This window comes from Alternaria conjuncta (assembly GCF_024043145.1).
Source record: "Alternaria conjuncta strain BMP 0040 chromosome Unknown scaffold_3, whole genome shotgun sequence".
Taxonomy (NCBI): domain Eukaryota; kingdom Fungi; phylum Ascomycota; class Dothideomycetes; order Pleosporales; family Pleosporaceae; genus Alternaria; species Alternaria conjuncta.
This window is the reverse complement of record NW_026250092.1, coordinates 811,946-824,142: the sequence shown is the minus strand read 5'-3', so window position 1 is coordinate 824,142 and position 12,197 is coordinate 811,946. Positions and strand designations below refer to the sequence as shown.

At 53.2% G+C, this 12,197-nt stretch overlaps 3 protein-coding genes across 3 annotated transcripts; 2 read left to right on the top strand and 1 right to left on the bottom strand.

Annotated features, from left to right (window-relative positions):
* Nucleotides 1-878: 878 nt before the first annotated feature.
* ANP1 (Mannan polymerase II complex anp1 subunit) lies at nucleotides 879-2,506 on the top strand (the record flags this gene model as incomplete). Its single annotated transcript, XM_051466522.1, has 4 exons — nucleotides 879-952; nucleotides 1,044-1,723; nucleotides 1,774-2,093; nucleotides 2,141-2,506. 4 exons carry the CDS (start codon nucleotides 879-881, stop codon nucleotides 2,504-2,506), a joined length of 1,440 nt encoding a protein of 479 aa, XP_051329377.1.
* Nucleotides 2,507-3,252: 746 nt separating this feature from the next.
* J4E85_002241 (uncharacterized protein) lies at nucleotides 3,253-8,273 on the top strand (the record flags this gene model as incomplete). Its single annotated transcript, XM_051466521.1, has 5 exons — nucleotides 3,253-3,631; nucleotides 3,682-6,227; nucleotides 6,277-6,912; nucleotides 6,960-7,455; nucleotides 7,507-8,273. 5 exons carry the CDS (start codon nucleotides 3,253-3,255, stop codon nucleotides 8,271-8,273), a joined length of 4,824 nt encoding a protein of 1,607 aa, XP_051329376.1.
* Nucleotides 8,274-8,681: 408 nt separating this feature from the next.
* On the bottom strand, nucleotides 8,682-9,674 carry J4E85_002240 (uncharacterized protein; the record flags this gene model as incomplete). Its single annotated transcript, XM_051466520.1, has 3 exons — nucleotides 8,682-9,018; nucleotides 9,086-9,527; nucleotides 9,578-9,674. The coding sequence occupies 3 exons, from the start codon at nucleotides 9,672-9,674 to the stop codon at nucleotides 8,682-8,684; spliced, it is 876 nt and encodes a 291-aa protein (XP_051329375.1).
* Nucleotides 9,675-12,197: the final 2,523 nt, after the last annotated feature.

Here is a 12,197-nt window from a genome sequence, read left to right as displayed (position 1 = left end):
TGGGGGATGATTTAACACGGCTTTCTGAGCACACAACACACGTCGATACTATTACGAGATCGCTGTTCGAGCATCGCTAACGACGCTCAGATTGTTGAAAGAAATCATAGAATGATACAGTGGAAGCCGGGATTGTGGGCTATAGTAGATACTCGTACTTCGAATGCATTCATTCAACTCATAATTCTTATGGTTCCTGTTTCTTGATATTTGCTCGTGATTCTTCGTACAAGTGATGAGTTGTGGTTGTGGCAATGTGCTGCTTCCCTTTCACCACTGCGTGACCCCTGTGAGACATACGACGCAATGTCGAGAATACGAGGGTCTAAACTCACCCTCGCTCGTGTACCGTTACTATTCGCTGCTTGGACGTGGACAGCCACTCCTGCACATCATTGCTCTACAAGTCTGAAACGGCCATGCTAGGTGGCTTGGCTTAGCCTCTCACCTCGGGGATCTGACAAAGTGGCAGCACTCGAACGACCACCACCGTGCATTTCGTCAGCCCTGCGCGTCGAGTCGATTGATTCGGCAACATCCGCTGAGACGCGCGCGAGTTATCAGCAACCTATCTGGACGTCACCGTGGCCTTAGCGAACAAATCCTTGGCCCTACAACGGAGGTTATCAAAGACGCGCAACACCCCAAGCGCACGACAACACCAATCTGAAGACGGCTATCGAAGTGTGCAATCACGCGAATACACTGAGCAGCGGCAATTCCCCTGGTGGAGATCAACAAGGAGTGCAAGGCGGTGCTTCGATCAGCAACTTGGTGATCTGGCGGGTCTTCGGTGACCGGGGTTCTCCAAGGGAGCATTCGACATCTGGCGCCCATCTCTCTGGATGTTGCCATTACATTCCTCTACGAAAGGGAAGATGCACCGCCATGCCTTTTCCAATGGGGCATATCCCTCACAAGGAGGGGGCACCTTTTCAATCCAACCTCACAAGTACGTCCAACACCCGCCGGCACCCTGCGCCGCGCCTCCTTTACGCTCAACCCCCAAATGAACATGGTTCTAACACTCGGTGCACCTTCAGATTCCAGCCACGGTCACAGCCTGCGCTCCGGCGGCGGAGAACACTGATCCAGCGCTTGCTGATCGTAGGCTCCCTGTTCTTTACTGCCCTATTCTTCTTCTTCCCCGACTTGCGACCGAACCTGGGCTCCGGGCCCCTCAGCTTACTCACCACGAGCGATGACGCGCAACTCGAGACGGTGCGATACTACGACCTGAACAATGTCCAAGGCACGGCAAGGGGATGGGAGCGGGAAGAGCGCATCCTGCTATGCGCTCCGTTGCGAGACGCGGCTCCGCATCTGCCCATGTTCTTTGGCCATCTGAAGAACCTCACCTACCCGCACAACCTTATCGACCTGGCTTTCCTCGTCGGAGATTCCAAGGATAACACCATCTCACTCTTGACGGAGAAGTTGGAGGAGCTACAGGCCAATCCCGATCCCAAGCAGCAATTTGGCGAAATCTCCATCATGGAGAAGGATTTCGGGCAAAAGGTCAACCAAGACGTTGAGAGTCGTCACGGTTTCGCGGCACAGGCTGGGCGCCGAAAGTCAATGGCGCAAGCGCGAAACTGGCTGCTAAGCGCTGCTCTGCGACCAACGCACAGCTGGGTCTACTGGAGAGATGTCGATGTCGAGACTGCTCCCTTCACAATCTTGGAAGATCTGATGCGACACAACAAGGATGTCATTGTACCGAGTACGTACGGCCACGCATAGTACAAATTTGTATGCTAACATCCTACGTAGACGTCTGGCGACCGCTTCCGGACTGGCTCGGCGGAGAACAACCATACGATTTGAACTCCTGGCAAGAATCCGAGACGGCTCTCGCTCTCGCCGACACCCTCGACGAGGATGCAGTCATTGTAGAGGGATACGCAGAGTACGCTACTTGGCGCCCGCATTTGGCCTACCTTCGCGACCCCTATGGCGACCCAGACATGGAAATGGAGATCGACGGTGTTGGTGGTGTCAGTATCCTTGCGAAAGCCAAAGTCTTCCGTTCCGGTGTCCACTTCCCTGCGTTCAGTTTCGAGAAGCACGCTGAGACAGAGGGATTCGGCAAGGTGAGCTATGTCATTATACCTCTAACAACAGCGCTAACACATAGCAGATGGCAAAGCGCATGAAATTCTCCGTTGTCGGTCTTCCCCACTACACAATTTGGCATCTTTACGAACCCAGTGTTGACGATATCCGACACATGGAAGAGATGGAGAAGGAACGCAAGGCAAAGGAGGCCGAAGAAGAGGCCAAGAAGGCAAAGGAGAACAAGATTAAGGAGAACTTTGACGAGAAGAAGAGCGACTGGGAGAAGGAGAAGGCGGCGGTTCAAGACATGGTCCAGCAAGCAAAGAATGAGGAGAAGGCGGCAGCCGAGAAGGCCAGGCAACAAGAAGCAGCAGCGAAACAGGAGTCGAACCAGGCAGACACCAAAGAGGACAAGCCAGTCGAAAAGAAGGAGGGCGAGCAGTCGTAGTCGTTACAGCACCCGCATAATCTCAAGGGTACGGGACCTCGGTCTGCATCCATGTTCGCAATATTGGACCATAGTGGGTCGAACCACCGCAGCGACGACAGTAACGATTTAGGCAGATTGGGCGCAGATCTGACTTTGTTTCTTTCGATATACTGCATGCTTTCATTGTAGCCTACAGACTTCCAAGGCAACAGCATTTGGCGGAATCGGCCTTGGATGGTGGCATTTCCTCTCGGAGGGTGTTTGGAGACGATGCGGAGGAATGTATACATTAGACAGCAGCTTTTGCATCACGGGCGTTGTAGGTTCAGCAGTAGATGAGCACTACGTTTGTTTGTAACAATATCAAGAAACATTATGAAATGCAAGCGGGAAAGATTAGCGCAACTCGCCATGCTTCTGTGTTTCGTCATGGCTGGCATCTGACGCTGGTCGGACCCCTGGCCTCAGCACCTCCGAAACTCCGCTAGAGCTAAGCCGCCAAATGTTCGGACGGTGCAACTCGACGCCTGGAATCGATTGCGTACGACTTGAGGACAGATTGTCGAGGGCAAAGATCATTTTCACGCCCCAAATACCTCACTATTCGGTTGATCATCAGGCAGCAGTAATTGGGAGGATGCGTGTCATCTTTCAAGTCGACTGAACCAGACATACAGCTGTCCATGAGCCCTCCGCCATAAAGACACGACGCCGCGCACCACACTTTTGTCGCATACACACGTACACCACAACCTTCCCGCGCCATGTCGAGCACCGACGGCGACGATCATGTCGCGTCAACACTCCAGGAAACAATCGTCGACCTGGACCCCCGACCTATCACCGTCGCAGTCAACCCAGTAGCTCTGGTGGTGACAGAATGCATTACCGTTACGTCGGCGATGCGAAAGCATGCCCGCTGGGCACATTCCTCAGTCGCGGCCATACTGGGCAGCTCTTCCAACAAGACACCGGCTGTGCAACGACGCGACCGCACGGGACAGGGCATCATAAGCGCGGGAGAGCAAGAGGAGGCTGTACCGAGCAGATGGGGCCTGCGGGGGAAGAAGGGCAAGAGCATGCAGGATAACCCCCTCATGTCTGCCTTTGCGCGCCTGAGGAACGACCTGAAGGGCTGCAAAGGTGAATGCTGCAGTTGGGACGATACATGGGCGATGCTAACGCTGCACCAGACATCCGGACCTTCGATACCCCCTCCATGCTCCACCCCTTCCTACAAGTCATCCGCTCCTCTTCCACCTCCGCGCCCATCACCTCGCTCGCCCTCATCGCTATAACCAAATTCCTGTCGTACGGCATCATTGGCCATGACTCTCCACGTCTACCAGAAGCTATGCAGCAGCTCTCCTCCGCCATTACACACTGCCGATTCGAAGCCAGCGACTCGGCTGCCGACGAGATCGTTCTCCTTCGTATCCTCAGGCTTATGGAAGTCATGATCTCAGGTCGCGGAGGAGAGGTACTGGGCGACGAGAGCGTATGCGAGATGATGGAGACAGGCTTGAGCATGTGCTGCCAGGCGAGACTGTCAGAGCTGCTCCGACGCTCGGCAGAGATTGCCATGGTTTCCATGTGTCAGGTCATATTCCGCAGGCTGAAGACGCTGGAGATTGAATCGCCAGAGGAGCTGGACGCCATGGATGAAGAGTTGGAAGGAAAGGACGAGCAAGATGGTCTGAGAATGGACCCAACCGCAAACGGCGAGGGAGACTCTGCACAGCACAAGGTCGAGGCGCTGCAGCAGCCAATCGATCCTGAGAAGGGACATGAAGACAACGACAGTACCGCGAACCCTGCGAGTAGTACTCTAGATCTACCAGCAACCGCGGCGGATGGGCAGCCACAAGCCCCTCTCGAGATCAAGCCGTACTCATTGCCGTCCATAAGAGAGCTGTTCAGAGTATTGGTCGATCTGCTAGACCCTCACGACCGCCAACACACCGACACCATGCGCGTTATGGCCTTGCGCATCGTCGACGTTGCCCTCGAAGTCGCCGGGCCGTCGATAGCGAGCCATCCCAGTCTGGCCAATCTGGCCAAGGACACCCTGTGCAGGCACATCTTCCAGCTCGTCAGATCAGACAACATGGCCATATTGAACGAGTCATTGCGAGTTGCTGGTACGTTGCTGGCGACATGCAGGAATGTGCTCAAGCTGCAACAAGAGCTCTACCTCTCGTATCTGGTCGCATGCCTTTTCCCGCGGGTTGAGATACCCATTGAGCCGGGTATCGAACCTTCATTATACGAAGGAGTTCCATGTGCGCCCAGTCTAATCAAGCAGCCGCCGCAACAAAAGAGCAACTCAAGCGGTCGTTCAACTCCAGTGCCTGTCAAGGATCGGCAAAAGCTGGGGCTGGAAGGAGGCGCCCGAAAGCCGGATGCTCGAGAGGCCATGGTGGAGAACTTGGGTGGCTTGGTTCGGATACCTTCCTACATGGCAGAACTTTTTGTCAACTACGACTGTGAGATTGACCGTGGAGATGTCTGCATGGACATTGTTGGACTTCTCTCCAGAAACGCGTTCCCAGACTCTGCAACATGGAGTACTGTCAATGTACCTCCACTGTGTTTGGACGCACTGCTTGGCTTCGTGCAATCTATGGCAGATCGCCTCGACGACGAGCCTGTGACTGAAGGTTATCCAAGCGTTGAGTCATTCCGCGAACAGCGGGCGCGCAAGGCGGTCATCATCCGTGGTGCCACTAAATTCAACGAAAAGCCCAAGGCTGGTATCGCCTACCTGGCACAACAGGGAATCATCCGAGACCCAGATGATCCTAAATGCATCGCCGAGTTCGTCAAAGGTACTACGAGAGTCGATAAGAAAGTATTGGGCGAGTTCATCTCGAAGAGGGGAAACGAGGCGCTCTTGAGCGAGTTCATCAACTTGTTCGACTTCAAAGGACAGCGGATAGATGAAGCGCTTCGACAGCTCCTGCACGCCTTCCGTCTCCCTGGTGAATCGGCCCTGATCGAGCGAATTCTGACAGAATTCTCTGAGACGTACTTCAACATGGTCAAGCCTGAGGGGATTGCCAACGGCGATGCCATTTATATCCTCACATACGCTGTCATTATGCTGAACACCGATCAACACAACCCCAACTTGAAGACGAAACGAATGCAGTTGGAAGATTTCACCAAGAACGTTCGAGGTGTTAACAATGGCAAGGACTTTGAACCTGAGTTCTTGCAAGGAATCTATGATTCTATCAAGAATCGCGAGATTATTTTACCCGAGGAGCACAGCGATCGAAACGCATACGACCACGCGTGGAAAGAGCTGCTAGTCAAGTGTCAGTCAACGTCCGACATCGTCATCTGCGACACCAATATCTTCGATGCGGACATGTTCGCTGCCACATGGAAGCCAATCATAGCAACCCTTTCCTACGTGTTCATGTCTGCTACTGACGATGCGGTCTTTTCCCGCGTTGTGCAGGGCTTTGACCAATGCGCTCAAATCGCTGCCAAGTACGGCCTTACTGATGCTCTCGACCGTATCATCTCGTGCTTGTCGTACATCAGCACATTGGCGCCTGATGTGCCACCAAGCACATCGCTCAACACCGAGGTGCAAGCCGACAAGAAGAGTGTTATGGTCAGCGAGACTGCTGTGCGATTCGGTCGTGACGGTAGGGCGCAGCTAGCGACCGTAGTCTTGTTCCAGGTCATCAAGGGTAACGAAGCATCGATAAGAGATGGGTGGCAACATGTAAGGTCTTCGATCTTGTTGTTCTTCTGTACGGTGCTAACAATAGTAGCTTATTCGCATCATGGTGAACTTGTTCGTCAACTCGCTGATACCACCCTACTTCCTTTCTTTCCAGAAGACGCTCGCTCTAGCACCCATACCACTTCAGAACCCAGCACAAGTCATCGACCGTGCAGAGCGTCCAGCAGACACTGGCATCTTCTCGGCCCTGACATCATATGTGTCGAGCTTTGCCAATGACGAGCCTCCAGAGCCATCAGACCAAGAGATTGAGTACACACTTTGTACTGTGGATACTGTCAAGGAATGTCACTTCGAAGATATCCTTGCGAACATCAGCCAGCTGCCAGTGGAGTCTCTGCGGTCACTTCTGTCATCTCTACTTGAGCATCTACCTGAAGATGGTTCACCCAGAGTCATCGTTGTGAAGCCTGAGATACCTGGCGCAAGTCCGCGAACGACCGGCCCTAGACAGAAGGGTAAAGGTCCGCTGTATGACCCAAGTCTCGTTTTCGTCCTTGAGCTGGCGACTGTACTAGCGCTGAGGGATGAAGAGACGGTCAAGGAGCTTGCAAAGGATGTAACGGATGCTTTGGCGTCTGTCATCCGAGACGCTCCCAAGCATCACTACGTGGTCATTGCACGATCGGTATACTATCTTCTGAGTCTGCTCAAAGCCAGCAATGTAAGTCTCGATGCACTCTCAAGAAAATACAGTACTAATTGATCCAGGACTATGACTTCATCCGTGCGCCAGTCCTTATGCACACGTTCTCCAGCTTCAATGATGCTCTGCTACACGAGTGCGCACAACCGATTCTGAAGGGTCTGACAGACTGCTGCAAGGGTCCGAACGCTCTTCGCAGCGAACTTGCAGGATCACCAGACTTCTGGACCATTCTGAGCAGACTTTCAGGAGTGCCCGATGCTGCTGGGGATGTATTCCAGCTCGTCGAAGACCTTACCACTTCGCCTCAACCTGGCATTACTGCTGATAACTACGAGGCTGCGATTGCGCTTCTCAATGAGTTCGCAACTGCAGCTCAAGTTGGAGCTCGAGAAGAGCAGTTGCATGATCAGGCTGCACGACGCAACAAGGGCCAGAAGCCTAAGAAGCTTGAGAGCAACGAAGTTGTCGTACGCGGCAGCACTGCTATGAGCATCGTCTTCCAACTTTCCAGCAGGGTGCCAAACTTTATCGAGCAGTCTCACCTTGAGACCACTGAAGGTAGGAACACTTCTCTCCTCACTAAACATCGAGGCACTAACACATTTTCAGCATGGACCGCATACTGGTCTCCAATCCTCAAAACTCTCGCGCATCAATGTCTCAACCCTTGCCGCTCTCTGCGTCAGCAAGCCTTCTCTTCACTCCAACGAACCCTTCTTTCCAACGACCTCGCCTCCCCCGAGCACCGAGAATGGACCGCGATCTTCAGCGAAGTCCTCATACCCCTCATCACCCAGCTGCTCAAACCAGAAGTCTACCAATCTGATCCATTGGGCATGAGCGAGACTAGGATCAGGGCCGCCACACTTCTGAGCAAGGTCTTCCTGCACTACCTAGTGCTGCTTGACGGCCTCTCAGGCGAAGAGAATGAAGAAGGAGAAAAGACCCTGTCTTTCGAAGACTTATGGATCACAATAGTTGGCCTCATGGATCGCTTGGGCAATAGCGGACAAGGCGACATGGACGAAGCCGTTGCCGAGAACCTCAAAAACATGCTTTTGGTACTCAGCAATGGCGGATACCTTGCACCGCCCGACGAAAACCCCAAGCGAGAGGAACTTTGGCACGAGACGTGGAAGCGCATCAACCGCTTCCAACCCAACCTCTTCGCTGAGCTGTTCCCAGAAGAAGCTGGAAAGCCAGCGAGACCGCGACCGAGTAAGGATGAGCGAGCGGCGAAGGCTGAGCCGGTGATCGATGGCAGAGAAATGGATGTTGCTGAGAGGAAGAAGGGAGGTAGCAGTAGTGGCGAGACTGCGGATGGTAGTGAGGACGGCGAGGAGGAGAAGGAGAAGGTGGCTGAGAAGGAGGGCTAGCATCTTCTGTATCACTATGGCACCAGATGAGAGGGGTCGTTGGCACGTGAGCTTAGCATTATTATCGCATTGCAGCATAGATGGTGTGAGGGGTAATGAACGGAATTGTATGACATGATACAGAGCATGAATCCCATTTGCTGCGTCGTGGTCTCGCCGACACCCAACTTGTCATTAACTCCTCTTGGAGAGTGTACGAATTAATAGCTGGCAATCAGGTTGAGCGAAGGCGTTAACATACAACATATGACTTCACACACATCAACTCATTGCACCAACGAAGAAGATAAACGGCATCATGATCGAAAAGCCCTGCTACGTGGCTTGGGTGTACACATTCGAATACTTCATATGTTTCTCGCAAAATCTACATTGAAAACTTCCTCATCCCCTAGCCCCTCGTTCACTTCAAGCATGAGCCATGGCAGCAGCAGCAGCGGGAGTCTCAGCAGGAGCTGCTTCTGCGGTAGTCATAGGCATCTCAGCAGGGGGTGCCTCGGCGGGTGCTTCGGCGGGTGCTTCGGCGGGTGCTTCGGCGGGTGCTTCGGCGGGTGCTTCGGCAGCGGCTGTCGTCTCTGCTGGGGCTTCTGCGGCAGATGTTGTTGCGGGCGCTTCTTCAGCGGGAGGTGCCTCAGCGGGTGGTGCTTCAGCGGGAGCCTCCTCTGCAGGGGCTTCCTCGGCCGGGGCCTCAGCGGGAGGGGCGGGAGGAGCCGCAGCGGGATCCTCTGGGGGTGCAGGTACAAAGCTTTAAGAGAGTTAGTATTCGTATGACCGGGGAAACAAGCAGTAGCATAGAAGCTGGGAAGACTTACGCAGCAGCATCCAAAGCAAGTTTGCCCGCAGTTCCGCCGACGACGTCGGTTCCATCAGTGCTCGATTCGCTCTGCTGGCTCAACTTGACATAGTCGGCCAACTGTTGCGTACTGGCAGGGTTGACCATCATAACCTGACCCTCCTGGCAATGGGGTCCGGTAGCACAGTACAGGAACATGGGGTCCGCACTAGTGATGGGCATGTTGAAGGTTCCGACATCTGTCTGGCCGTCCTCGAAGGGGATGTGACCGCTGTGGATGCCGCCTTCCATGGGAGTGCATGCTGTGTCGGCGGTTGATTGCGTGACGGTGTGGTTGCCGTTGGAGAACTGGAATTGGACAATGTCGCCGACTGCTGCGGTGATGGTGTTGGGGATGAAAGTATCCTGGGGACCGCCGACGATTACGGGGATGATTTGGCTGGCGCGGCGAAGTGGGTTGGCTTGTGTTTGGTTAGCAGAGAATATATGGAGACATATGTGTATGATATACATTTGATGCTAGGCAGTCTGTTGACAGTCCTGAAGGCCGGGCCAGGAAGCGCACTCGCCGTAGCGATCAAAGCGACAGAGAAGATGGTTGACTTCATTGTGCAATAGCGAATAGCTTGGGTTACAAAAAGGTATCGAGGGTATAGAAATAGGAAGTAGACTACCGTTCAACGGTGGACTGAAGAATCGAAAGTAGAGATTATGTAAAGACCGTTCTACGGTTTGCGTAGTCAAAAGAGCGATGCGAAGAGAATGAAGGATAGAAAGACACCAACTGAGCAAAAACCCACCTACAAGTACTTTAGCTCATATACGCTTGTATCCTCCACTATCACATCCTCCACACGCCCGAATCAACCCTTTGTCTCCTCTATCCACACCATGAATCTTGCCTACGTAGCTCACCTCCTGCCCATAACACCTCAAACGTTGAAAATGGCCTGAGGAATCTTAGGGCAGCCACAGGCCAACCTATGGCGCACAGCCATGTGGATACCCGAGCTGTAAGACCAGGGCGGCCAAGCTGTCGCATTGTTGCACGTAGCCTAAACGATGTTTGACAGCCTTGTTTGCCAAGAGAAGGCATGGGAAAAGCGCATGGGTGAGGCGGTTGGATGCCGTTTGAAGATAAGTGGGGAGAAGAGTGCCGAGTTGCATCATGGTCGTTTGGAAACCTCAAGTGCCTTACCAGGCGTGGCGCTTAGGCTTGGGAAGGCAGAGGCGGGTAAACGGCAGGGTATGTTTGGGCGATGGGTGAACTCATATCCTGAAGTGGTGATGCGCGCGCTGATGGTCGCGATGGAGTTGATGGTTTGCGGGATGGTCGAGGTCTGGGAAGAACTGCCGGCGACACATATTGTTGGAAGTATCTCAAAGATTCGCAACACCGATAGTCTTCCTAACGCATCAATTTATCATGTAAAAAACAAAAGCGCATTCACGATGCGATCGAAGCTGTGGGTACCCAGGGGTCTGGCAAGCATGTCGCAGGAGGACGGTGCTTGGTTCCTGCCTCGGTAGACGGCCTGGAAGCTGGAAGCGGGAAGCGAACGTTTGGGTCCACCGCGACCCGCGGTCTCCTATGAGTCCGCGGTCCTCCGTACACCAAACACTACATGTCCGGCTTGGCTCAGCGCATGACTACTGCTTTTTTGTGAGTTATGCGATGGTGAATCAAATGGGTGTCTATACCGTGAGATGGATATAGCCTCCACTTGCCGACACCCGGAGATTCCTCTCTATGAGGCATGATTAGTATTGTCTCCATGACGACAGCCGCTGTGCGCAAATTCGAAGAGAATGTCCTTTCTGCTAACTTTTGGGCATCTTATGTTGCTCGAGTAGCTGTGAGCTCATCTTTCGCGCTCGCGCAAAGGCTCGGTTTGTCTCCGCCGGATTGCTCGACATGGACGGAAGGCTGAAATGGTTGATCCTGATGACTGTTGCGGTATGTTTTCTACCCTCGAGGACGTAGATAGGCGCGAAAGGAACCATCATTCTCGTTTGATCCTACTTTCGTCAACGAAACCTCATCAGTCTTCCTCCTTATGTACGACAGGAACTGCTACCTAGGTAACACTCTGACCGGAGGCTTAATCAGGGTATGGGGTAGGGGCGCTCTAGGGCAAATTGAGAAAACGAGATGTAAGAAAGGTGAGTTGTCGTCACTCGACGACGACAAGAGGGATGGAAGCAGATCTTGGGTTGTCGATAGTCAGAGCTGACATGCATCTGCACGTGACATTACTGTTCAGCTTCGCCGCACAGCTGCAGGTTTCAGGAAACTGAAGCTTACGCCGCACCCCGCATTCTTTGCTTCCTAAGAATGTCTGCCATTCACTCGACCACTCGTTACCTTGCAGTTCCAACGATCTAGTTTCCCTGTCATGGCGAATCTCTCGGAATTGCCAGCTGAACTCCTCATAGATATAGTGCATTCGTGTTCGCACACAGACATCAAGCACCTCAGCGAGACATGTCGCCTTCTCCACAACAAACTGGTACAGCTTGCTTCTGCTCTCGTCTGCTAGCTTTTCTGACCAGTGTCCAGCTACCGGAGCTTTTCCGAACCCTCGATCTAAGCACCCACAGTGCCACTGTCGAATGTCCTTACGAAGTTTACAGCGAGAAATCGATCGGGCGACGTGCTACAGGCCGAAATTCCAGAGTATCTTCGAGATCTCTCGCTAGGGAATGGATCGTTATCGATAAAATCACTGCGAGGAAGCAGGAGCTGTTGGTGAGGACCATTGCCGAGAAACCTACCTACGGAAATTATGTACGTGAACTACACTGGACAGTTCTTGACACTTACCAAAACATTACCTATTCTCGAGAGCTTCTCGACGCGCAAACTCATTACTGGCGTAATCTTTATGCTGAGCAGGGTTGGGCTGCATGTACCTGCGGCATGCGCATGGTACATGAACCTGGACCCGGGGTTCGACTTAGCACAACCGAGAAGCGAAGCCTGCTATGGAAAAGGTTCTACGATGAAGAAACCAGAAGGAGCCGGGATGGAAAACACGAAAGCACTCTCAGCAACGAACGGGAGCAATTCCCACCAGAAGATGGTAAGCTACCCAGGTATAGCTTTGATAATTGGGGAAGGATCTTGACGC